This window comes from Heptranchias perlo, chromosome 11, assembly GCF_035084215.1.
Source record: "Heptranchias perlo isolate sHepPer1 chromosome 11, sHepPer1.hap1, whole genome shotgun sequence".
NCBI classification, from domain to species: Eukaryota; Metazoa; Chordata; class Chondrichthyes; order Hexanchiformes; family Hexanchidae; genus Heptranchias; species Heptranchias perlo.
The window spans coordinates 17388063-17415563 of NC_090335.1; the positions used below are offsets into that span (position 1 = coordinate 17388063).

Consider the following 27501-nt stretch of genomic DNA (forward strand, 5'->3'; position numbering starts at 1 on the left):
TGATTCTGCGCTACTGCACTTCCAGCAGGAAGCCACGTTCTCTGGGAGTGCAGTTCGAACATTTAGGGGTGAGACATTACGGCAATGGATTTGGATCTGCTTGGAGACCAGTTTCCAGTGGTGTCCTGCAGGGATCGGTGTTAGGACCTTTGTTATTTACTATTTTCATTAATGATCCAGATGTAGGTGTTGGGGGAATGATTCACAAGTTTGCAGACGATACCAAGATATGTGCGAGAGGTAGGACTGTAGAGGATGCTCAACTACAACAGGCAGATCTCGATGTGCTGGGGGTTTGGGGCCATGAATGGCAAATGATGCTTAACTTAGGAAAGTGCAGTGTTGAGCATGTGGGCAGGTGAAATGCTAAATATTCACACACTGTACAGGGAAAAGAATTAAAGCCAGTTGTAAAAGAAAGCGACCTGGATCTTTTAGTGGACTTAAAGGTCTAAAGGGACATGAATATGCCTGAAGCAAATTGGGTCCTAGGTTGTATTCACAGGATAATTCACTACAAAACAAAGCATACTATTTTGTACTTGTACAATATCTTGGTTAGGCCTCAGTTACAATACTGTGTCCAGTTTTGGTCATCTCACATAGAGGGGGATATTAAGGCTTTGGAACGGGTGCATAGGGCCAGAAGATTAATTCCCAGTTTAAAACACCATAGTTACCCAGACAGGCTCAAGGAGCTGAGTCTATTTATTTTAGAGAAGCATAGACTATGGGGTGATTTGATCGAGGTTTATAAGATGATGAAGGGAATAAATTGTGTTTGTGTAGACAGTTTGTTTCAACTGAATAGATTAGGGAGAACCAGGGGTCACAATCTCAAGTTATATAAAGGCAGAACTAGGTTAGATGTCAGGAGGTGGTTCTTTTCCCAGAGAGCAGTGGACCTGTGGAAGAGGCTGCCAGCTCGTGCGGTGAACACTGATTCGCTGAATTCTTTCAAGCAAGAGCTGGACCTGTTTCTGGCCGGGCGGAGATCACATTGTACAAAAGCTAGGTGCTGTGTAACGTTAATCAGGGTCAGACTAGTCTCAATCATCTAAGGGGGTTAGAGGGGAATTTTCCATTCCCCCCCCCAAATTGGCCTGGTTTTTTGCCTCTCCCAGGGGATTACACGGCATCGGGTGGGTTGGGAGTGTCTGTATCGTGATGCATGGGGCATCGCAACTGTGCAGGATCAGATTGGATGGACCAGAGGGTCTTTCCCTGTCTATCATTTTTCATTAGCTCGTATGCACTCTCTCCGACCCACGCTTCCTGCGAGCGCAGAGTCCCTCTGTCCCCTTTCCTCTCCTCCCGCTTCCTCTGCATTGGTACACAGGAATATAAAGGCGGTGCACAATTTAATTCTGCCATAAGAATTCGATTGGCTTACAGATGAAAGGGGAAATCTTTCTAAGGCCTCGAGAGAAAATGTTTTCAAAGCTGCAAAATGTGTGCACTCAAAGGGTTAAATATAGTTGTGCTATCTGCAGGGGTACAGCTCCTGGAGGGCGTGGATGGAACTACAGCTGTCAGCCACTTGTTTCCGGGGAGTGTTTTTCTTTGGCACCGAGGCATGTGCGTGGGTCTGTTTTTGAAGTATTTTGGTTGTTCGTGCTGCTGCCCATAAGAAGCTGCTTCGTGTGACTGTCAGCACACGACAACAGGCGTTTTACGATAAATACTTCGGGACTCTTTTTTTAGTTTTTCTGTTTTCGGTGAAGGTGCCTGGCTGATTCCTTGTCGTATTGTGTTAAGTGTCACAGTTACTAACGGGATGACACTGGTCTTGGACGGTAGTGTGAAACGACCAATGGCGAATCGGACATTAGTGGACAAGAAAATCAGGCGGGGTGTAAAACGGGCGGCCGATTCGCTATCGGCCAGTTCAACGCTGCGACCGAAGACCAGTTTCCCCTCCTATGTGTACAGCCGATAACCCTTGGAAGAGCGAGGGGACATTTAGATGTTGTCCAATTCGGTAATTCTGCTGGGACTGGTTACCTTTCATACAGTCAGCACAAAACACCAACAACTGACACCACCGAGCTATCAGCCGTGGCTCAGTGGGTAGCACTCTCGCCTGAGTCAGAAGGTCGAGGGTTCAAGTCCCACCCCAGGGACTTGAGCACAAAATCTAGGCTGACACTCCAGTGCAGTACTGAGGGAGTGCCGCTCTGTCAGAGGTGCCGTCTTTCAGATGAGATGGTAAACCGAGGCCCCCCTCTGCCCTCTCAGGTGGATGTAAAAGATCCATTGGCACTAATTTAAAGAAGAGCAGGGGAGTTCTCCCCGGTGTCCTGGCCAATATTTATCCCTCAGCCAACATTGCTAAAAGAACAGATTATCCGGTCATTATCTCGTTGCTGTTTGTGGGATCTTGCTGTGCGTAAATTGGCTGCCGTATTTCTTACATTACAACAGTGAATACACTTCAAAAGTACTTCATAGGCTGTAAAGCGCTTCGGGACATCCTGAGGTCATGAAAGGCGCTACGTAAATACAAGTTTGTTTATCTTTCCTGAATTGGGTGAGCAAAATGCTTGTAACCCTCCAGTCCTGCCGCGTCAGTGTCCTTTCCATGCAGGATAACCAATATTTATTGGTGTTGCACTGTGTTTATACAAATCATTAGGCCATTTCTTCTACACCTGGATTGTGCATTAAGAGGATATAATTTTATTTGGAACAACAACAACTTGGATTTATATAGCACCTTTAACATAGTAAAACCTCCCAAGGTGCTTCATAGGAGCGTTTCCAAACAAACAAAATTGACACCGAGCCAAAGAAGGAGACATCAGGACAGGTGACTAAAGGCTTGGTCAAAGAGGTAGGTTTTAAGGAGCTTCTTAAAGGAGGAGAGAGAGGCGGAGACGTTGAGGGAGGGAATTCCAGAGCTTAGGGCCTAGACGGCTGAAGGCACGGCCACCAATGGTGGGGTGAAAGGAGTTGGGGGGGTGCACAAGAGAAAAGGAACAAAACTGATTTGATGGCCTCTCCCCAAATGACCAAGGCACATCCGAACTGCTTTCACTCAACTGGTGATGTCAGGGACTCTAGTCTTGTCGCTGTGAACAGTTAGGCAGTCAGACAACAGGTTATGTGTGTGGAAATCGGGGCCCGGAGTTGGTGTACAGCAACAGTGAGGCCTATTAACAACAGATGCCAAAGTAGAAGAATACACCTACAGCAGCATTTTTCTTGCTGGTGTGGCACAATCATTTCTTTATAACAGTGGAATCTGTGTAAATAGCACTGCTGAGTTGCAGCTGTAATAACAAAAGCCTGCTATCTGTATGGGCTAAGCCATCCTATAGTGTAGCAGTAACCCAGTGGAAATCCAGTCCTGTTGCAGTAGAAGCCAGTGATTATCGAATGGCTAACGTTTACCCTTCACATACTAGGCTCCCTTCGTACGCGGCGGTTTGCAGGCATAGTCCCGTCGCCTCGGAAACGCCGTGACCTTTCACCTGAAGCTGGTTGTCCTTGCAAGATGGCTGCCGCGCCTCAAGAATTTCAGGATTGAAATCGAGAAACTCTTCACGAGGATCTCAGCATTGTGACGCTAAGAGTTTTATAGATGGTGTTTGTTCGAAACTCTCAGTGGACTCTGGGCTAGAGAGAAAAAAATGAATCAGTCAGGGTTCCTGGTGCTGATTGACGACCAGGTGTGGGGACAATAGGTACTTACAAGGCCTTGCTCTAGTGAGGGGTCCATACTGTCAGGAAAGAGAGAAAAATTGGCAAAGAAGTAATAAAGATGGAAGATGATTTATGTTTAAATAGCGAGTGCTGATGACATTATTGCTAGTTAGTCACGAGAGCAGGATAGGGCTGCCAACTCTGGTTGGACATATTCCTGGAGGTGTCATCACATGATCTCCTGCCTCCAAGCGTCCCACCCCCACGCTCCCGCCGTTGGTCGCCCAACATGCCCATCCTCGCGGTGCAACGCCTTCCTGCGGCCAACGGAATGCAAACAGGCTCTTCGTTACCCGATTGGATGGTTCTTGACCGTCAGTCAAACAGACTTTTTTCCCCATGACCGGTATTTTTATAACCAATAAACAAAAGTATTCAAAGAAAATTGAATAGCAAACACATTTTTTTAATGCCCCTGAGATTTTCCTCCCGGGTTTCCTCGCAGAAGTGTCCAGGAAATTAATCTTCAATTCCTGGAGGGTTGGCAACCCCGAGAGCAGGAAGGTCTACACCATTTTGCTTCGTGGGCCACGAATCACATATCTAGGACCAATAAGATGTTGTCGGTGCAGCTCGGCCAGGCTGTCGGCTCCTTCGGTGCTGCGGGCACCAGCTACCGGCTGGGGCGGCCTCGCACCATCAGGCAAGATCGGCTCCTTTAGATGTTTGAGTGGGCCTCCTAGCATTGATCGTATGAGGCACTGGGAGCGCTGTGGCAATCGGTGCTGGGCGCCAGAGGACTTGCAAGAGTTGTTGGCTGCCACCATTTCCTACCCATCCTCCATGGTGGGGGCCACTGCAAGCCCTTTCATTGATTGGGCATCGGAGGCCAATGAGATGCAGCAAACAGAGGGCGGTCCAGTTAAAGGCACAGGCCAACCGCCAGGCAAAAGGGTCGTGATTATTTTGGCAGGGGATCCTTTATTTACTTAAAAATGAAAACCATCAAACGGGAGGAGCACGGGTGTATCAGGTCAGCATTGTAGCGTGCCAGGGGAATGGAGCATTGAGCGGGCCTCAGGCTACAGCCCCCCCAGTGTGGGGAGTCGGCATCCGCACCAGGAGCACGAGCATTGCACCATTGCTGCCCATAACCTTTCCCACGGACCCGCATTAAACCCACCGTTATCAACAAGATCCACCAACGCGAGAGGACGCCTGAGAACAGACCGTTCCAAACAGCTAAACCACAAAGTTCAAAGAGGAGGAACCAGCAGAGTACGGGTTATAGAGCCAGATTTGTGGGGTTCTGCTCCTGGCTCAGTGCCTTTATGGGGGCGGGATGAGGTTGTAAAATTGGGCGAGTCGGCACAAGGTGCATTTTGCAGCAAAGACGCTCCAGGCTGAGGGGAGAGACCTAGCCACAGGCCGAGGAAGCATTGTTGGAGCTTGGAAATGATGCTAACGAGTAGCTGACTGGAGTCCATGAGTTTTGGGTTGATTCAAACCCCCCTCCTTCCCAACCACCAAGTTTTCTAGGCATTGGTTGGACTTTGGGCATTCAGCGTGTCAACAGCACACAGGACAATCACTTGGGACGTCGAGGGGAGAGGGATACTTGGGACGTCGAGGGGAGAGGGATACTTCCTTGGGACGTCGAGGGGAGAGGGATACTTCCTTGGGACGTCGAGGGGAGAGGGATACTTGGGACGTCGAGGGGAGAGGGATACTTGGGACGTCGAGGGGAGAGGGATACTTCCTTGGGACGTCGAGGGGAGAGGGATACTTGGGACGTCGAGGGGAGAGGGATACTTGGGACGTCGAGGGGAGAGGGATACTTCCTTGGGACGTCGAGGGGAGAGGGATACTTCCTTGGATGTCGAGGGGAGAGGGATACTTCCTTGGACGTCGAGGGGAGAGGGATACTTCCTTGGGACGTCGAGGGGAGAGGGATACTTCCTTGGGACGTCGAGGGGAGAGGGATACTTCCTTGGACGTCGAGGGGAGAGGGATACTTCCTTGGATGTCGAGGGGAGAGGGATACTTCCTTGGATGTCGAGGGGAGAGGGATACTTCCTTGGACGTCGAGGGGAGAGGGATACTTCCTTGGGACGTCGAGGGGAGAGGGATACTTGGGACGTCGAGGGGAGAGGGATACTTCCTTGGATGTCGAGGGGAGAGGGATAATTGGGAATTAAGGATATTAGGGGGTTTGGAGAAAAGGTAGGGCACTGGGACTGTGCTGAGCTCGTGTATGTTCTGAAATGATACAGGTCCAAGACTGATTGAAACAGTGCTGATGTTTATCTGCCTTTTTGTAAAAATGAAACTTGGTGCCTTGGTGAGTGAATGTACAGCCCAACGTGGCACTGAGTCACAGATTGGAAGTTTACGGGTCTGGGCCGAGTTAGCTGACCTCAGCACTTCTGAATTCGACAGTCGACCTCAGCGTCCCCATGTTAGACAGGGACACACAATCCAGTCAGGGTTCCCCTCCCTCATTACTTACCCACTGATCCCTGCTGGAAAGTATGCAGCAGGAAGTGGCGAGTGAAGATGGAATCAGGTTCAGCTGTGGTGCTTTCCACAGTCGAATAGCCTGCCACACACACTCTGTCTACTTTTGCACATAAAGTATGGCCTTTCGGGTGAGGTACAGGAGGTCATGTCAACACCTTTGGGAACGAAGGGGAGACAATAGTAAGGAGTGAAAGCAAACAATAAATCCACTAAAACTGTTTTCTTAAAAGTTTAAATTCTGTAAGTTTTAAGTTGAGGTGAGCAGCAACTAAGCTCCCCGCAAGATTGGAACTGATTCTAAAGCTATGTTTGAAGCTGAGCAGTGTGTCTGTTTTAGCCAAACGCAGCACTACAGTTAGTTTTCCAGTGAACCCATGTTAATCTGGAATCGTAGTTTTGTCCTGTGTGAGAATTGGTACAAACCATAACTGTGAATTCAGTTGTGCATAGACGAGCGAGGAACTCACTGTAGGACACTGCTTAGACCCATAGCTGCCTACCTTGCCTGGTTAACTGACCCATAACTAGTTACCCAACTCTGACTGAATACCTTGACTGATTATTTGGTTGACTGCAATATCCTGGCATTCAACATAACCTGTGTAAGGTGCCTAAACTCAGAGTCGCCAACTCTGGTCGGACGTATTCCTGGAGGTTTCATCACATGACCACCTGCCCCGCCCGGTCAAAGTCTTTTTTTTTACCACCTTCAATATTTTTATAACTAATAAGCAAGTGTTCAAAGAAAATGGGAAAAAAAACTCAATTTTTTAATGTCCCTATGATTTTTTTCCTGGATTGCTTACAGCAGCGTCCAGGAGATTAATCTTTAATACCTGGAGACTCCAGGGCAATCCTGGAGCATCAGCAACCCTAAGCCTTAAACCCGAGACAAAGCTGTGCCATTGTGGAAGTGACTGGGATGGTAGAGTATTTAATTGGTTCAATGCCAGTGATACAACCCCTGGGGGCAGGTTCGGGTAGGGTGGGGGAGGTGCGGGGCAATGCTTAAGGAGATAGATGAACCGAACTGTAGCTTGACTTTGCATCTGACTGTCCGATGGCTGACCTGGGAATACTTGATCCTACCTGACTCTGGGTCCCTGAGATGGTAATGTGTTCCATCTAATGGTACCAACATCCCTCAATTTTGACCTGGGTAGAAACAAAATCAGGAAAAGCTAGCCATTGTGGGAGTGCTGAGGAGATCTTGAAGCTCCTTTACTTGGCCGAAGGTGTGTTTGGTTATCACAATGTAAGATAAACCAGTAATAAAGCTGCCGCAGTAAATGAGTAACCCATTCCCATTAAATAGTTGTTATTATTATTTTACAGCCTCTATTCGGACTACTTTACATTCACTTTAGTTACTATCTGTATCTATTCATACAATTTACAATCCATTTTTTATCTTTTAATAAGTATCGTACTGGAAAATAACAAGAAGCGAAAAAAAACAGCCTGAATATTCATGGACTCATGCAGCACAGGGCTTGATGGCCGGCGCGGACACGATGGGCCGAAGGGCCTCTATCCGTGCTGTATGACTCTATGAGGCCATTCGGCCCATTGTGCCCATGCCGGTATTTTGAAAGAGCAATCCAATTAGTCCCACTCCCCTGCTCTTTCTCCATTGCCCCAATTTGCTTCTAGCACCCTTTCAGGCAGTGCGTTCTAGATCATAACAACGCGCTGCGTAAAGAAAATTCTCCTCGTCTCCCTTCTGGTTCTTCAGCCAATTATCATAAATCTGTGTCCTCTGGTTATCGACCCTCTTGCCAGTGGAAACAGTTTTTCCTTATTTACTCTATCTAAACAGCTTATAATTTTGAACACCTCTATCAAATCCCCCCTTAACCTTCTCTGCTCTAAGGAGAACAACCCCAGCTGCTGATTGGTTGTTACTATTTCAAATAGCGTCATCAAGCATAACATATAACCTTAGAGGGGAAAAAAAAACAACTGTTGAGAATATAAACCAAAAGCTAACGTGCCAGCTGAGGCCTTTTGGTTTTAATATGTGCTTCTTGTTTCACTCTTTGAAAGTATTTGAGGAAAGTGGCTCCTCGGCCAGCCCGAAGCTTTGGATTGTCTCAGCCCTTCGACCGGGTGAGGTCAGCACTGCCGATGATGTAATGTGCAGGCTCGGCCAATCGGCTGTGTGGCATGGGTGGGGCAGAGGGAGGGTAAGAGAGGAGTGTGGGTGGAACATTTGTGGGATCGTCATTCAAATATGATTCATCGCAGCAAAGCTGTGGGAAGCGTGTGGTGTGAGTTCTCTTGTCTGAAACGGGGTGCTTTGAAAGTAGTCAGGTGGTGAAGGAGGTACTCTTCACTCAAGCTTCAAAGCAAGAGAGAGTAGCAGCACCTCCAGCTGATGATATAGGACTTCTCTCTAACAGACCGTGGTAAGTTCTGTGTACAAGTAATGAGGGAACTTATGTCAAGCAGTGTGTGTAAGGTTTTCAAATGCCTGTTGCTATTTTAAAGTGATGTTTTGTCATGTTCAGGAATCCTCAGAGCCAGAATTGTCGTTTCAGTGGCTGGTCGTACAGTGTGTTTGTTTTTTGGGCTGTGCCTCTCTCCTGGAGTTTGCCTGTCCTTTTCTGTTGCACTCTTCCTCTCACAGTCAGCTCTTCATGTTCTGGTTACCCAAAGAAAAGGGTGTTGGGGGTGGGATGAGAGAGGGGGGAGAGAGACATAAAGAAACATCTTGCTGAGTTCCTGCTAAAACTGGAACATGCAAAAAAGAGTTTTCTGCAAAACCGTTGAAATGTAAATTGCAGGGGAATGACGAGCACAGTGCCAGATGTGTTGAATTTGCTGTAATGATGCCAGAGATGTGGTAGATCACGGGATGTGAAAGAAGAAGCCATGTGACAGTCAGGTAACAACACAGGTAACTACCGGACTCCCAGCTCCTGGGGAAAGCATTGCTTCCATGTTTGTTTCATCTGTCGATAGCCTTGGGAGCGAAATTCCCCTTTTACTGCTAACTTCAACAGCCCAGTGTATGCAAAGCAGGACTGATGTTTTGGTAAAAATAAAATAATTGACTGGAGGAGTTTCATCTCCCTCGTGGTTTGTACGGTTCCTTTAAATGGGCACTGTCTAACTTGAAATGACAACGTTTGGCAAACCTTTGTCTTGTGTATTATTTCCATCACTCCACCATTGACGGCCGTGCCTTCAGCTGCCTAGGCTCTAAGCTCTGGAATTCCCTCCCTAAACCTCTCTGCCTCTCCACCTCTCTCTCCTCCTTTAATGTGGAGATGCCGGTGATGGACTGGGGTGGACAAATGTAAGGAATCTTACAACACCAGGTTATAGTCCAACAGTTTTATTTAAGTCACTCCTTAAAACCTATCTCTTTGACCAAACTTTTGATTATCTGTCCTAATATCTCCTTATGTGGCTCAGTGTCAAATTTGGTTTGATTACACTCCTGTGAAGCGCCTTGGGACTTGTTACTACGTTAAAGGCACTATATAAATGCAAATTGTTGTGCTTGTGTATTGATATAAATTGCTTGTGATGTTTTGCCAAGCAGCTTTTTCATGCAGATGACCCCTTTTAAGTAGGGATGACCCCTTGAAGTAGGTCTGTGCTGTCTTACAGCAATGCTTTACTGTTCTAGACTACTGTAAAAGGAGCTGTTGTGTGTAAGGAACATCGCCACAGAATCTGCACATCTGCGTGACGTTAAGTTTTGAAACACTGTGCTGTTCTCTGCAGCGTCACAAAGCTCTCATAGTGGCCTCTCCGACAACCAGGCATTGTCTGCGGCCTCTGCTCAAACGCCTTGTTACGCTGAGACCCTGTGTCGTGTTCTGGGCCCCGCCGCTTGAATCCCTGAAAAGGGGAGGGGGGAGTTTACTGGAGTTGCCCTCTCCTATATTCAGTGGGTGCTTGTCTCTCCATGTTTGTACCTGCCCACGTCAATCGCTGGGAGGAAACAAGCTGACGTGAAGGAGTGGGTTGGGGAATCGAGGGTAGGTTGGGTGGGAGACTGGGACAGAGGTGACTGCTTGTGTGGATGGGAGCAATGAGGGCGAGGTGGGGAAAAAAGCCTCTCCTCCTCTTACACCTCTATGGGCTGTGAGAGGAGGCTCCGGAGAGCGGCCGGCCCCTCAGCCGTGAAAATGAGGCTGATCTTCCTTCCATGTCAATCTGTTCCGGATCTTTTCATTTCATTCGGAATTTTCTCTCAACTCTTGTATTTCCCATTGAAGAAAGTGGTACTTTGTCAAACAGTCTGGAGTTGATTTTAACTCACCGCCCCCCCGCCCCCCCCCCAGCCTGGTGGAAACATGGGAGGGGTGGGGGACCGGGGGGAAACACACACTACCCCACTCCTTTCCCGCCCCGATCTGGTCGACTTCAGTTTTAAATCACAGTCAGCAAGGACATCCATCGGATGCTTCTTTGATAACACAGATGGGGCCCCGATCTGCCATTTTAACCTGAGACCTGAGCGGGGGAGGATGTGGTGACTTCCCCTCCAGGGGTGGCGGTGAGCTTGGAGAGAACAGGGGGGTGGACGTGGGAGATTAACAGGGACCTGGATCGCAGGGGACGATTAAACCGGCAGGAGGGAAAGAAAAATAGTGTTGGAGAATTAAAGAGAAAATTACTGTGAAAAGTGGGGGGGAAGGGGGGCAAGAAAGATATTGGAGAGAGAGTAAACAGGACCCGCAGAGGTGAACCATGCTAATGCCTGGATTGTAATGCAACTCACTACACGAGAGGGAGGGAGTCTGAAGCCGCAGATTTAAAGACATTTTTACAACGGTGAAAAGTGAAAATTAAAGTTCGAGTACCCTAAAGTAATAAAACCTTCTGCCCTTTGAAGTATGTAGATGGAGGGATAAAACTCAACAGTGTTACTTTGAACTCTTGTGTAAGGTGATACTTGTATAGCTCGGCCTGTACTGTGGTAAATAAAAAGATTAGTGTAACAGGTGGAGTTTGAAATTCGTATTAAAACACATATTAACAACAACAACAATCTGCATTTATATAGCACCTTTAATGTAGTAAAACTTCCCAAGGTGCTTCACGAGTGTTATCAAACAAAAATTCACACCGAGCCACATAAGGAGACGTTAGGACAGGTGACCAGAAGCTTGGTCAAAGTGGTGGGTTTTCGAGGTTGAAACCCTTCTGTTTTTGCTGGGGAGCAACTCCCAGGGAAAGAAAAGGTGAGATTTTCTTTAAATTTATTGACCAGAGGAGTTGTCCTGTGGGAACCCTGCAGTATATTGTGTCTTCTAGTTACTAAACAGGTTTGCCTCTCAGTAAAATTATGTGCACAGATTCTCGACCACAAAGTACGTTCTACTTGTTGACTAATCATTGACAGCTTTGGGCAAAAGCAAAAAATGGCACATCCTAGATGTCAGGGAAAGGTTGCTAGAGTGGTAGTCAGGATTGGGGTACCACAGAGCCCAGGCCTGTGATTTCCACACGGGGAATTTTTAATCTCAAGATCAACAACGCCAAATAGAATGTTGAACCATAGTCCCAAAACAGGAAGTGGTCACCGAACATACGGTCCTCTGCTCAGACTGCACTCTCGCTTCTGAGTTAGAAGGTCATGGGTTCAAGCCCAACTCCAGAGACTTGAGCACATAATCCAGGCTGACACCCCAGTGCAGTACTGAGGGAGTGCTGCACTGTCAGAGGTGCCGTCTTTTGGATGAAATGTTACACCATGCCCCCTCAGGTGGACGTCAAAGATCCCATGGCACTGTTTCAAAGAACAGAAGGGCAGTGTCCGTGTGTCCCCCCCCCCCCCCCCCCCCCGCAGTGTCCTGGCTGGTAGTTAACCCTCAACCAACATCACTTATAAATTAGCAGATAATCTTTTTTTTTTCTCATTGCTATTTGTGGGATCTTGCTGTGCGCAAATTACAACTGTGACTACACTTCAAAAAGTACTTCATTGGCTGTAAAGCATTTTGGGAGGTCCTGAGGTTATCAAAAAAGCTATATAGATGCAAGACTTTATTAAGGAGGGAGGAAAAACTGGGAGAAAGTCTCTCTCCCACACCTGAACTGGTAGGTCATACAGCGTTGGTTCAGGCAGATCTTGCTTTCTTGTCTGAGAAGAAGGAGCAGAGATCAACTGACGAGAGAAAAGACAAGTGGGTGAAGTCTGGACGTCTACATTCTTGATGTATGGTAGAATTGAAGACATCCTCTGGTCTGTGCCGAGTTAGCTTAGCTGAGCTGAGCTGAGCCAGGGCGGGTGGTACCAGCACTACAGTTGGTGCCTCTGGGTTAGGGAAGAGAAAATGTGCCAGGGCCCCTGCTCCTGATCGCTGCCCCTGTTAGAAGTGCACTTGTCCGGTCAGCTCGGGATCCGGCTTCGCAGTGATGCCTCCTGGGGTCGAATAGCTGGCAAACACCCGCTTGTATAATGGCCGTTTGGGCATGGTACCGGAGGGTGATTATCGTCCATGGAACACTGGAGAAGAGAGGTGGTGAGGGGGAGGAAAATAGACCTGGAGGAATAAATACTCACTTTACAAAGTGTTTTTACATAGATTCTGAGGAGCCGGAACATTCTGTACTCTTTATATTGTTCTAGTGTCTCACAATACACATGGTATATACACACCTGCCTAATGTAAATTCATAAACCCCATCCCACAATGTGACCGTGACTGTGTGAAAGTTAATGTTTACTTTGTTGGGTCAATGGAGTCCATGGGAGAATAACAGAATGTTAATAAGTCTCGTTTTTTAAACAATGATTTTCCCTGGCACTGTTTCTCCAGTCACCTGTGAGTATGAAGGAACTGGATGATGCAGTGACTCTAAATGTTGCCCTTTCACCTCTGTGGCACTAAGTCAATGCTCCCTCTCTCTCCTCTATCTTTCTGTCTTTCTGCTGCTATGTGTAATGAATTTGGGAAACTTAAAGTACCGAACAGTTTGAATCTGTGGTACTAAAACTGGCCTCAGATCCACGAGTGGGATGCAATAAGATCATGGCTGATCTTCGACCTCAACTCCACTATTAATTCCTGGGGTGAGAGGGTTGTCCTATGAGGAGAGATTGAGTAAAATGGGCCTATATTCTCTGGAGTTTAGAAGAATGAGAGATGATCTCATTGAAACATATAAGATTCTGAGTGGGCTTGACAGGGTAGATGCTGAGAGGCTGTTTCCCCTGGCTGGAGAGTCTAGAACTAGGGGGCATAGTCGCAGGATAAGGGGTCGGCCATTTAAGACTGAGATGAGGAGGAATTTCTTTACTTAGAGGGTTGTGAATCTCTGGAATTCTCTACCCCAGAGGGCTGTGGATGCTGAGTCGTTGAATATGAGATCGATAGATTTTTGGACTCTAGGGGAATCAAGGGATATGGGGATCGGGCGGGAAAGTGGAGTTGAGGTCGAAGATCAGCCATGATCTGATTGAATGGCGGAGCAGTCTCGAGGGGCCGTATGGCCTATTCCTGCTCCTATTTCTTCTGTTCTTATACTGTGGGGAGCCTCCCTCAGCAGGACTGCAAAGGGCAGGCTGACCACCACAATTGTCACACTTGCTGCTTTGAGGACTGAGCAGAGATTATTGCTCTGGGCTCGTCACGTACTTGGCAACTGTTGGATGTGCTTGTTTTTTTAAACCAGTAAAATTCCTATTTTCACATCTTGGTTCTGAGTCCCAAGTGTCAGCCATGGCTCAGTTGGTAGCACATTCGCCTCTGAGTCAGAAGATTGTGAGTTCGAGTTCCGCTTCAGAGACTTGAACACTTAATCCAGGCTGACACTCCCAGTGCAGTACTGAGGGAGTGCTGCAGTGTCGGAGGTGCCGTCTTTCGGATGAGACTTTAAACCGAGGCCCCGTCCCGTCTACCTTCGCAGGTGGATGTAAAAGATCCCATGGCACTATTTCGAAGAAGAGCAGGGGAGTTCTCCCAGTGCCCTGGCCAATATTTATCCCTCAACCCACATCACGAAAACAGATGATCACATTGCTGTTTGTGGGAGCTTGCTGTGTGCAAATTGGCTGCCGCGTTTCTGACATTACAACAGTGATTACACTTCAAAAAGTACTTCATTGGCTGTAAAGCACTTTGAGACATCCTGAGGCCGTGAAAGGCATTATAAACATTGCTGTTTTTTAGTATCCTAATTGAATTGTGTTTTCTTTTTAAAATGGATATTGGAAAATATTAGCAAGATCTTTTGCGCGGTGCTTGTGATGCAAATGATGTCATGAGGTTTAATTACATCACTGAGCGTGTCTCTGAAACTTAAACAAAGTGTATTTAAAATGAGAGCGAAACTGCCAATCTGAAATAAAAAGAGAAAATGCCAGAAATACACAGCATTGGAAAAGAGAAAAGTTGGGGCAGTGTTTTAAGTGTGGACTGTCTATAGCCTCTTGTGCTCAGTGGTAATTCACTACTGAGCTAATCGCTCTCTTAGTCTGTCTTCCTTTCCTCCGTCCCATCTGCCAGGTCAAGAGGCGGTGTGAAGTGGTGGGATGCAGATTTGATTTTCTCCCCCATTCCCCGCTACAGAGTTCTCAGCTCTCATCACTGTGTGCACCCGTCGGGTAAAGCCGAGGAATCTCCTTTGGGTCTAGGGTCGGCAACCCTCCAGGATTGTCCTCAGAGTCTCCAGGAATGAAAGATTAATCTCCCGGACACTGCCACGAGCAACCCGGGAGAAAAATCATTTGTAAAAAAAAAAAATTGTGTGTGCTTTTTAATTCATTTTCTATGAACACTTTTTAGTTAATTATAAAAATATTGGAGATAGCATGGGGGGAATGGCTGTTTGACTGTCAGTCAAGAATTATCCAATCGGGTAACGGAAGAATCTGTTCGCTTTCCAATTGGTGCAGGAAGTCAGAGTGTTGCACGAATGGACGTGTCGGGCGACCAATGGCGGGTGTGTAGGTATGGGGTGTCACACGGATGGACGTGTGGGGTGACCAATGGTGGGAGTTTAGAGACGGGTGGTTGATGGAGGCAGCAGATCATGTGATGAAATGCCCTTGAATATGCCCAATCAGAGTTGGCGAGCCTACCTTGGCTCTGGTGGAAATCTGATTCACCAGTTGACGTGGGATTGGTGTAGACTGGTCACAGTTGACGTGTGATCCAGAAACACCAGCGGGAAGAAAAGAGGCACCACCCTGTTTTAAAAGCGCTTTTGTTGAGACACTTATTGTAGACCTCACCTGGTTAGGGTTCTTTGTTTTCTGCCCTCTCAGGTGGACATAAAAGATCCCACGGCACTATTTCGAAGAGCAGGGGAGTTCTCCCCGGTGTCCTGACAAATATTTATCCCTCAACCAACATCGCTAATAAACAGATGATCTGGTCATTTATCTCATTGCTGTTTGTGGGAGCTTGCTGTGCACAAATTGGCTGCCGCGTTTCCTACATTACAACAGTGACTACAATTCAAAAGTACATCACTGGGTGTTAAAGTGCTTTGGGACATCCTGAGGTTGTGAAAGGTGTTATATAAATGGGGGGGGGGGAGTCCTTTCTTTCTTTGACCAGTTCTAGTAGGTTGGGTTTGGTTTTGCATTTTCTGTGAGTTGACACAGGATTGTTGAAAGGTATGGAGAAGTGAGAACTCAGTAAGTGAACCTGACTGTTTTGGTTATTTCACACTTTGCAGGTCCTTATCACCGGGTACGACTGCTTCTTGGAAGTACTCTTCTCTCTCTCTGCCCTCTCTGAACTGTAAGATGTATTCAGCATGTTGCATGAGATCGAATGCAGCCTGTGCCAGTCAGAATGCTGGGGGTTCAGCCCCATTTTTACCCTTGTTTGCATGTGCTTTGTGACACTGAGAGATATGCTGGTATTCTTTGCGCTGTTTGAAGAACGATTGACTGTTTTAATTGACAGCGTAGTTAAACCTTAGACTGTATAAAGAGGGCATACTGATGATCGAGTGCTGTACTCAGGAGTTAAGGTTAAATCTGTCTGATTGTTAATATTTTCAGTGTTGGACAGAGAGAAAAATAAACATTATAACTCCCCAAATAGTGAACAACACAACATCCTTAATATATTTATGTAAAACACAGGCAGAAGAGAAATGTTACAGCTTCTGCTCATTTTCAGCAGCAATGAGAAGCAACAGAGATCAGGTAATTCAGTGCAGACTGGGTATTAAATTGGGTCTGCCTGTCTGTGTGACTGAATTACTCGCTGGTGAGATCAGATTACCAGTCGCTGGGTCATCAGCACAACCTCCCGTACAGACTTTATTGAAGTGAGGAGAATATGTGACTCGAGAGTTTTAACATTCCCAGTGCTTACTCCTGGATATATTAGGAGCACATAATCCAGGCTGATACTCCAGTGCAGTACTGACGGAGTGCTGCACTGTCGGAGGTGTTGTCTTTCAGATGAGATGTTAAACCAGTTGGATGTGAAAGATCCCATGGCACTGTTCAAAGAAGAGCAGGGGAGTTGTTCTGGCCAATATTTATCTCTCAATCAACATCACTAAAACAGATTATCTGGTCATTATCCACCAAGTGGAGCAAGTGTCAGTGGGGGAACATTTAGGGAGCACTGATCATAGTATCAAAAGGTTTGGAATAGCTATGGAAAAGGACACAGACCACTCAAGTAAAAATACTTAATTGGAGGAGGGCCAATTTCAATGGGATGAGAACAGATCTGGTCCAGGTAAATTGGAATCAAAGATTGGCAGGCAAAGCTGTAATTGAACAGTGGGCGGCCTTTAAAGAGAAGATGGTTCGGGTACAGTCTAGTTAAATTCCCACAAGGGAGAAAGGTAGGGCAACTAAAGCCAGAGCTCCCTGGATGACAAGAGATAGAGAGTAAGATGAAGCGGAAAAAAGGGGCATATGACAGATATCAGGCTGATAACACAAGTGAGAACCAGGCAGAATATAGAAAGTTCAGAGGGGAAGTGAGAAAGGAAATACAAGGGGCAAAGAGAGAGTATGAGAATAGACAGGCGGCCAACATAAAAGGGAATCCAAAAGTCTTCTACAGGCATGTAAACGAGAAATAAGAGGAGGGGTGGGGCTGATTAGGGACCCTAAAGGAGATCTACTCATGGATGCAAAGGGCACGGCCGAGAAACTAAATGAATACTTTGCATCTGTCTTTACCAAGGAAGAAGATGCTGTTAGAGTCTCAGTAAAGGAAGATGTAGTTGAGATACTGGATGGGCTAAAAATTGATAAAGAAGAGGTACTTGAAAGGCTAGCTGTACTTAAAGTAGATAAGTCACCCGGTCCGAATGGGGAGCATCCTAGGTTGCTGAGGGAAGTAAGGGTGGAAATTGCGGAGGTACTGGCCATAATCTTCCAAACATCCTTAGATACGGGGGTGGTGCCAGAGGACTGGAGAATTGCAAATGTTACACCCTTGTTCAAAAAAGAGTGTAAGGATAAACCCAGCAACTACAGGCCAGTTAGTTTAACCTTGGTGGTGTGGAAACTTTTAGAAACGATAATCCAGGACAGAATTAACAGTCACTTGGACGAGGGTGGATTGATTAGGGAAAGCCAGCATGGATTTGTTAAAGGCAAATCGTGTTTAACTAACCTGATAGAGTTTTGTGATGAGGTAACAGAGAGGGTAGATGAGGGCAATGCAGTTGATGTGGTGTATATGGACTTTCAAAAGGCGTTTGATAAAGTGCTGCTTGGTAGGTTTGTCATCAAGATTGCGGCCCATGGAATAAAGGGGACAGTAGCAGCACGGACACAGAATTGGCTAAGTAATAGGAAATAGAGAGTAGAGGCGAACGGTTGTTTTTCGGACTGGAGGGAGGTGTACTGTGGTGTTCCCCAGGGGTCGGTACTGGGACTACTGCTTTTCTTGATATATATTAATGACTTGGACTTGGGTGCACAGGGCACAATTTCAAAATTTGCAGATGACACAAAACTTGGAAGTGTAATGAACAGTGAGGAGGATAGTGGTAGACTTCAAGAGGATATAGACAGGCTGGTGGCATGGGCGGACACGTGGCAGATGAGATTTAACACAGAAAAATGCAAGGTGATGCATATCGGTAGGAAAAACTAGGAGAGGCAATATAAACCAAAGGGCACAATTCTAAAAGGGGTAAAGGAACAGAGAGATCTGGGGGGTATATGTACACAAATCGTTAAAGGTGGTAGTGCAGGTTGAGAAAGCGGTTAAAAAAGCATACTGGATCCTGGACTTTATAAATAGAGGCATAGAATACAAAAGCAAGGAAGTCATGACGAACCTTTATAAAACACTGGTTTGGCCACTGCTGGAGTATTGTGTCCAATTCTGGGCACCGCACTTTAGGAAAGATGTGAACGCCTTAGAGAGGGAGCAGAAGAAATTTACTAGAATTATTCCAGGGATGAGACACTTTAGTTACGTGGATAGACTGGAGAAGCTGGGGTTGTTATCCTTGGAACAGAGACAGTTGAGAGGAGATTTGATAGAAGTGTTCAAAATCATGAAGGGTCGAGACAGAGTAGATAGAGAGAAACTGTTCCCATTAGCGAAAGGGTCAAGAACCAGAGGACATAGATTTAAGGTGATTGGCAAAAGAACCAAAGGTGACATGAGGAAAAGCTTTTCTACACAGCGAGTGGTTAGGATCTGGAATGTACTGCCCGAGGGGGTGGTGGAGGCAGATTCAATCATGGCCTTTAAAAGGGAACTGGATAAGTACTTGAAAGGAAAAAATTTGCAGGGGCTACGGGGATAGGGCGGGGGAGTGGGATTAGCTGGATTGCTCTTGCATAAAGCCGGCGCAGACTCGATGGGCTGAATGGCCTCCTTCCATGCTGTAACCTTTCCATGATTCTGTGATCACATTGCTGTTTGTGGGACCTGGCTGCTGCGTTTCCTACATTACAATAGTGGCTACACTTCAAAAATATTTAATTGGCTGCAAAGCACTTTGGGACGTCCTGGGGTGGTGAAAGGCGCTATAGAAATACAAGTGGTTTCTTTCTTCTTTCTTTAATTCTCAAATTATTCTAGGCTTGGGTTTGACAAACAAACTAGCTCCCAAGTTCAAAATTGTCCCTGTTGGCGCATCCTAAGTTCCCCCTTGCAAGCTTACGCAGATATTTCGGGAGCCAGTTGCATTTAGTGCTAATGCCACTGATTTGTGGTAAAATGTGTTGAGATACTTGGGTGACACATTAACCTGCTCCGTCCTGTAGTCAAGCTAGTAATTAGACTCAGATCCAGGACATTTTGTTATTAAAGGGATGTCCTGTGCAAGGGATCCTAATTGTACTTCTCTTGCTCTCAGTGGTTATTAATCAAGGTTTTACTCTTTGCTAGGCCCCACTGTTTTCTAAATGTGATGAGCTGTGCGTCTCCACCCTGAGCCCAGTGTATTGATCCTGTGTGGTTGGTTTGGAGGGACACAGGTTGATTGCCTGATCTGACCTGTGCTTTACCCTAAACAAGCACAGAGGTATCTGGAATCATCCGCAGCTAGAATGTTGTGTCCAGTTTTGGGCGCCTTACTTTAATAAAGATGTCAAGGCTACGGAGAAGGTGCAGAAGAGAAGTCACTGCGATGATACCAGGGAGGGGAAACTCTTTCCATTAGAACTGAAGATGGTTAAGAGATGCTTAAAATTATGAGAGATTTCGATTGGGAAAAATTGGTTTCCATTGGTCGGTGAATGGGTAATTAGAGGGCGTAAATTTAAGGTCATGAACAAAGGAAGAGGTTAAATGAGGGTTGTGGAATGTCCTATCAGAAACAGTCGTGGGAGAAGGTTCCATAATAGCTTTTAAAAGGGACGTAGAAAAAAGATTTGAAAAAGAAACATTTTAAAGGGTATGGGGAATGGAACTAAGTGGATAGCTTTTTCAGAGAGTCAGCGTAGGACGCGATGGGCTGATTGGCCTCCTTCGGTGCTGTAAGATTCTATGATTAAACCTCTGCTTCGAGTTTACATTGTGTTTCTTTTTATTATTAGCAGACACCTGGACTCGGGGAGCAAAGAGAATACCTCGGATGGACAGACGCTTCCATTGGAGCAAAATTCTGAGCACAACTGGTCTGCGAGAAATGTGCAAGGGAGTGAGCATCTGTCTCAGGAAAGTCACGAGCAACCGGTCACGATGCTGAGTGGGCACCACTACCCGGATACGGGTGAGGATCAAGTAGAAACGAAACCAGAACCGGAAGGTCCGCAGGCCTGTCCCGAAGACCGAGCGCCGAGTACAAATTGGGCCACGGGAGAGGACCTCGTCTGGGCTGAGGAGAAACTCGCAGCGGCAAACAGGAGGAAAGGGGCTTCACTGCCAAAAACGGACAAGTACAAGCGGCAGGAGCCCTCGCATTCAGGGCTAACCGCTGCATCAGAGCCCACGCAAGCCGCACCTGACCAGGCGTGGGTGGGCACAGCCGAAGCACCAACCAACGGCACCGATCTGCCATCAGGCTCTGCTGCCGGCGCTGGCAATGGCCTCCAGGAGCCACAGCTCAGCGGGTACACCGGGGATGGTGATGCCGTCTTAGAGAAAGCACAGCTGAAAGAGGACGATAATAAAAGCTCAGCGTTCCATTTCCTCCCAAAGACAACGATGGATGTTCCTCGGTCTCCTTCTCCGCAGTTTGCACCACAGAGACTCACCGACAGGCCGCCACTAACTTTGGAAGATGATGACCTGGCCAGGTAATTATTTATTATCTAACTTTTTTTAAATCATTCTCTGGATCTGGGCATCACTGGCAAGGCCGGCATTTATTGCCCATCCCTAGTTGGCCTTGAGAAGGTGGCGGTGAGCCGCCTTCTACTTGAACCGCTGCAGTCCGTGTGGTGAAGGTTCTCCCACAGTGCTGTTAGGTAGAGAGTTCCAGGATTTTGACCCAGCGATGATGAAGGAACGGCGATATATGTCCAATTCAGGATGGTGTGTGACTGAGGGGAATTTGGAGATTATGTTGTTCCCATGCACCTGCTGCCCTTGTCATTCTAGGTGATGGAGGTCAGGGGTTTGGGAGGTGCTGCCAAAGGAGCCTCGGTGAGTTTCTGCAGTGCATCCTGTAGATAGTACACACCGCAGTCACGGTGCGCCGGTGGAGGAGGGAGTGAATGTTTAAGCCAGTGGATGGGGTACTGATCAAGCGGATTGGCACAGTTGGTTCTCTCATACCTGTTTGCCTGGAGATAATTTCATTTATTTAATATCGATAAGCCAAGGTGAAGAGTCAGGGCCCATAGCACAGATCACAAAGTGAGTGAAGAAGTGACACCAAGTTTCCATTTTTTAAAAAGCGTAAAGATTGTAGGAGGGAAGAGAGATTGGGGGAGATGAGGAGATCCACAGTTTTAAGGCCGTATGAAAGAATGCGTTGGAGTCGGAGACTGCGATGAGCGTTGGTATCAATGCAGGGTGGATGAGCAGGGGAAGAATAAATTGTAGGGAGTTGCCTCAGAAAGTACAAGAGAGGAAAGTTAACAGAGTACTGACCATAGTAACATTGATGAAATGAAGAGGAGAAAGATTGCAATGGAGAGAGAGAGAGACACTGGTGAAAGTGAGGGTGTCGAGGGTGAGGGAGGGGAATCACCACTCGGGCAATATATCCTGTCCAGGACCCTGAGAGAGTTGTTAGAAGAGTGTCACTAGATGTGGAAGCAGTGTTCAAGTCTTGAGCTTTAGAGAGAGTTAACAGGCACTGAAGAGGAAAGAATATTTGGCACTAAGGAGGAAACGGAGCTTTTTGGAGGCAGCTTCAACAATGGAGGAGATGATGGTAGGTGTTGTAGAAAGGATGAATTAGATGGGCTGAATGGTCTCCCTCCTCTGTACTTTGAGATGTGGCAGTTCCATCTGAGGTCAGAAGAGATAGTGAGACCATGAATGTTGGTAGAGGAAGGCGGCCTAAGGGTGCACCAAGGCCTACCTTTGAAAACATGATGGAAGATAAAGGAATCGATAGGGGTGCACCCATTTAATTCTGTTGCTGGGTAACAGAATAGGAAAACTTCTTCAGACTTGATAAGGATGTATTTGACCCCCCCCCCCCCCACTTTCCCCAGTTGCTGATGGCAATGGATAGCTGAGGCACACAGATCAGAAGGTGCCAGGTTTGATTTCTTGGCCTGTTAGCTGATCTCAGGAGAGCAACAGTTGGCCTCAGTGACCTTGGACAGAGGGGAGGGGGAGGGTAGGGGATTATAAAAATCAGCTAGCGGCCTCCCTCCCGAGTGTTACACAGCAACTCGGCTGAAAAGTTCATGTTTGTGCGCACTGGGTGAAGACAGGATTGGACTGGGGTGATGATCCTGCAGTCAAATAGCCAATTAATGCTCTCTATTCGAGACTGCACATGAAGACCACCAGCTTAGATGAGTCTGTCAGCTCCAAACACAAAGTGAGAAAATTGCAATAAATAAATTAGAATAAGCGATTATATATAAAAAAATCTTTATAAATCACTGGTTTGGGCTTTGCTGAAGTATTGTGTCCAATTCTGGGCCTGGAGAGGGTGCAGAGGAGATTTACTAGAATGGTACCAGGGTTGAGTGACTTCCATTATGTGGAGAGACTGGAGAAGCTGGGATTGATCACCTTAGAGTGGAGAAGGTTAAGGGGAGATTTAATGGAGGTGTTCAAAATTATGAAGGGTTTTGATGGAGTAAATAAGGAGAAACTATTTCCAGTAGCAGGAGGGTCGGTAACCAGAGGACACAGATTTAAGATAATTGGCAAAAAGAACCAGAGGGGAGATGAGAATTTTTTTTTATGCAGCGAGTTGTTATGATCTGGAATGCACTGCTTTACAGCCAATGGAGTACTTTTGAAGTGTAATCACTGTTGCAGCCAATTTGCACACAGCAAGGTCCCACAAACAACAGTGAGATAATGACCAGATAATTTGTTTTAGTGATGTTGGTGAAGGGATAAATATTGGCCAGGACGCTGGGAAGAACTCCCCTGCTCTTCTTTGAATAGTGACATGGGATCTTTTACATCCACCCGAGAGGGCAGACGGGGCCTCAGTTTAACGGCACGTCCGACAGTGCAGCACTCCCCTCAGTACTGCACTGAAGTGTCAGCCTGGATTTTGTGCCCAAGTCTCTGGAGTGGGACTTGAACCCATGACCTGCTGACTCAGAGGCAAGAGTGCTACCCATTGAGCCACAGCTGACTGTAGAGAGACAAATGTGCATCGTCAGTTAATGGACACTCATATCAGGAAAGTAGGGATCGTTTCACAACTCCACAGGAGCCGCACCTGCCAAGGCAACCTGTCAGATGGTGCGATATTTAAACGGTGGGGAAATCGTGTGTCGGAATGCCCATTGTGTGCTGTCGGTGGGTGAGGCTCCTCAACAGGAATGCAAAGTAAGAAGATGACCCCTTGTGTCTTTAGTTCTCTCTCCTAGTTACTGGCCTCCTTTTATTCGACATCAGTCGTGTAAATGCTCTTAAAGGTGGATTGAGTGGGCTGTGCTGAACAGCCTATTCTCATTCATGCATTCTTGCAAATGACCATTTAGCACATTATATTCGCTCGCCTACAGATAAGAATCTTATCAGGCGTTCTGTCCATAATGATTATTCGTAACGTTCAGTGGAAAAACTTCGCAGATAATCACGGTGAGGATATAATGAATGTAGCCATCCTGAATAGCCAGTCAGCTAATGTGGTGATCTGCAATTTGTAAAGGGTTTGTGATAATCGCTTAAGACTAATCTAGAAACAAGCTGGCCAGCCTTCACCAGCAGATGATCAGTTGTTCTTCCTCTCCTGACAGACTCTTTGTGCTTCCCACCTCTGCAAGTATTGCCCCCTCGTGCTTCCTTTCTGATAGGAGATATTTTTTTTCTCCTTGATAGGATCGAGAAAGTGACGGAAAACAACACAACAGTCAAGAAGGTGCCGATTAAAATCGTGCGGTCGGAAAGCCAGACGGAGAAGGAAAGCCGGCACAACCTGCTGAACAACGTGGACCTGATAGGCTTCCCCGACAAAGAACAGCCGAAAACCATCGGGAGCTGCGAGCATCCTTACTCGCTCTTTGCTGCATATTCCAGACAGGAGCAGGAGCAGGATCGGGTCACTGAGTCCATAGCCCAGACTGAAGTGGCAGCAAGCGACTCGAGGGGAAGCGAGGAGCTCTCTCCTGTGCCCAGCTACGTGAAGACAAGAGAGAAGAGCGTCGAAGACATCAAGTCCGAGGAATTGGCGAGGGAGATAGTCGACAAAGATAGATCCCTGGCTGATATTTTGTATCCTAATTCTAAAATGAAGACCACCATGGACCTCATGGAAGGGATATTCCCCAAAGATGACACTTTCTTGGAGGAAGCTCAGCAACGCAGGAAGCTGCTTCCTCGATCGTACTCGCCCAAAACTACGGAGGAAAGGTAAGCACAGCATCCATTAAGAGTAAGCAGCTCGGACAATTCAGATGGAGATGACTGTAGAAGTTTCTCAGCTCATTGGAGTTCCAGCATGTGTGTTGTGAAGTATTAATTTAGCATTTGTAGTTCTTTCCTCTTATGCATTCTTGAGATATGGGCGATGTTGGCAAGGGCAGCATTTATTGCCCATCCCTGGTTGCCCTGAGAAGGTGGTAGTGGGCCGCCTTCTGGGTTTGATACAACTGAGTGCATTGCTGGGCCACTTCAGAGGGCAGTGAAGAACCAAGCTGGCTGTCCACTAGTTCTCCATACATCTAATTTCTAGTGCCTAACTTCACCATGCCAATTCTCGAGGTTCAGGTTTTCGGGGTGATCACCGGGCACCACTGCCACCTGAGATCCGCCATGCGCTCAAAATGGAACCTGGGGAGTAGAGGAGTGACACTGAGGCCCGTCATGTATTGCAGCCTTGATGAACTCTGACCCCCTGCTGTTCCACCATGCTGGCACGTAAACGGTTAAAATTTACCTCTGGATTGGCCCCAATTTTATCGTAGGCTGGGATTGTTCTGGGTGAGCAACAAGTTCCTGGGTCTCATTTCCATATCGAGGAGCGGGATAAGGGAGGCCGAAGGTTTCCTTGTGTGGGGCCTGAAGGAGCACACAAGGAAACCTAAACATTTTTGTTCAAAACGTCCTTGCTTGGGCCGCTCCTGGACCTCGATCCAGCTTCCGATAGGCCTGGCCCGGCGGGGAGACCACCTCTGCTCAGGCTGCTGGTTAAAATGGCAGATCGAACCTGATCTGCATATTTTGACGAGGACCCGGCATCCCTGCAGCCTGAAATTTAAAATTGTGGGTGGTCAGATCGGAGCTCCATTTTAACTGCCCCCTCTGCCTAATTAAAATTGAGTCCATTGCTTCACTGCCTCTTTACGGTTGTGCCCCCTTAGACCACTGCTTTCAAGGAAGATGTCGGCCCCTGATATTTGCGGACTTGGAGCGGGGGACAGCGTTGGTGGTGGGACCCGGAAATCCCGGGAACGCCGAGCGCCTGCCAAATTTAACGGCAGGACCTCGTCATCGTTTTTAAAATTCTGTTTCCTGCCTGGCAGCCGACCAGATTAACAGGCTGGCCAGGCGGGAAAGCCTGCGGGAGAAGGCCGCCGGCAATCAGGAAGGATCGCAGTGTGGGGGGAGGGGTGGGACGGTCGGACCGGCAATCGGGAGGGAGGTAAAGATCGTGGGACAGAGGGCTCGGGATCGCGGGTTTGGAGTGGGGGGGTGGGGGGGGGGCAGAGGGTGCCGGCCGATTGCCGCAGCAAGGAGAGACTGCGATCGGCAGAAGGTTTGCTTGAGCTTGAGGGGCTGGGGGGGGAAGCACTGGGAAACCCACTGGCCAGCGTTAAATTTAAATCGGGAGCCTGATTTACATATTAGAATGAAGTGCCCCGCCTCTCGAGCGGGACACAGATACGCCACTCGACCCACCGCCATTAGAACAGCAATGGGCGCGTTCGCGATGGGTTGGTGTCGCGTTTCGCAATTTTTAATTTTGAACCACCCCCCTCTCCCGCCCGTTGTAGAGGGTTAATATCAACCCCGTCATCTCTGACCATATCACATGAAAGGAGGTAATTTTTTATTTTACATAATAAAATATCGGGCCATGTGGTCATTGAGTGCTTATTATGTATTTCACCAGGGAAGAGCAGGCTATCCCCATTGGAGTCTCTCTAACCACAAGCTCAGCTTAAAGGTCGTGGGTTCCCACTCCTGAGCACGTAATCCAGGCTGACACTTCAGTGCAGTGCGGAGAGTGCCGCCCTGTCGGAGGTGCCGACTTTTGGATGAGACGTTAAATCGAAGCCCCTTCTGCCCTCTCAGGTGGACGTAAAAGATTCCATGACGCTATTCCGAAGAAGAGCAGGGGCGTTTTCCCGGTGTCCTGGTCAATATTTATCCCCCTCAACCAACATCATTAAAACAGATGATCTGGTCATTTATCTCATTGCTGTTTGTGGGAGCTTGCTGTGCACAAATTGGCTGCCGCGTTTCCTACATTACAACAGCAACTACGCTTGAAAAAGTACTTCATTGGCTGTAAGGCGCTTTGGGACGTCCCGAGGTCGTGAAAGGTGCTATATAAATGCTTTTACTTTCAAGGGAATGTTATGTGGTTACTCTCCCCCTTGTAAGGGTGAGCAGTTGGGTTTAGCTCAATTGTTCATGTATGGGGCAAGTTGCACAGACTGGGCTTGTATTCCCTTGAAAATAGAAGATTAAGGGGTGATCTAATTGAGGTGTTTAAGATGATTAAAGGAGTTGCTAGTTTCTCTCTACCCTATTTCCTCTGGTGGGAGAGTCCAGAACAAGGGGGCATAATCTTAAAATTAGAGCCAGGCCTTTCAGGGGTGAAGTCAGGAAACAAAGGGTAGTGGAAATCTGGAACTCTCTCCCCAAAAAAGCTGTTGAGGCTGGGGGTCAATTGAAAAGATCAAAACAGAGATTGATAGACAAGGGTATTAAGAGGTATGGAACCAAGGCGGGTAAATGGAGTTAAGATACAGAGTAGCCATGATCTAATTGAATGGCAGGACAGGCTCGAGGGGCTGAATGACCTAGCCCTTTTCCTAAGTGTCAGGGGAACGAAAACTCATGTTCTTGGAATCAGAAGTGCAAAATTTAGATTGATTACATTTCCCAACCCATCCCATCAGGGATTGAGATGAAAACTCAGTCTAACGCCAGATGCCAGTAGTGCACCCTCAATCTCCACTGAGTAGGAGCATCTGCTGTATGAGATTAGGGAACAATTCTATCTACATGAAGGATCTTCAGTAATGGAAGAAGCCCAACACCTCATACCTGCTAGCAAGGATTGATCCAATCAGGAGGGGTGTTAGGACGGTGCAACCCATGCAATGCTACGTGGTCCTTAGCCAATCAGAGGCCTCGAGTGGATCTAGTGATAAAGTAA

At 47.2% G+C, this 27501-nt stretch overlaps 1 protein-coding gene across 6 annotated transcripts in view; it reads left to right on the top strand.

Moving 5' to 3' along the window:
* shroom2a (shroom family member 2a) overlaps positions 1–27501 on the top strand; it is a 236900-nt gene that overhangs the window by 198590 nt on the left and 10809 nt on the right. For 4 of the 6 annotated variants that reach the window (XM_067992636.1, XM_067992631.1, XM_067992633.1 and 1 more), the window contains 2 exons: positions 20117–20818; positions 23994–24524. In XM_067992636.1, coding sequence (XP_067848737.1) covers positions 20117–20818; positions 23994–24524 — 1233 coding nt within the window. The remainder of the gene's footprint in view (positions 1–20116; positions 20819–23993; positions 24525–27501) is intronic. The other 2 variants (XM_067992632.1, XM_067992634.1) reach the window with 1 other exon arrangement.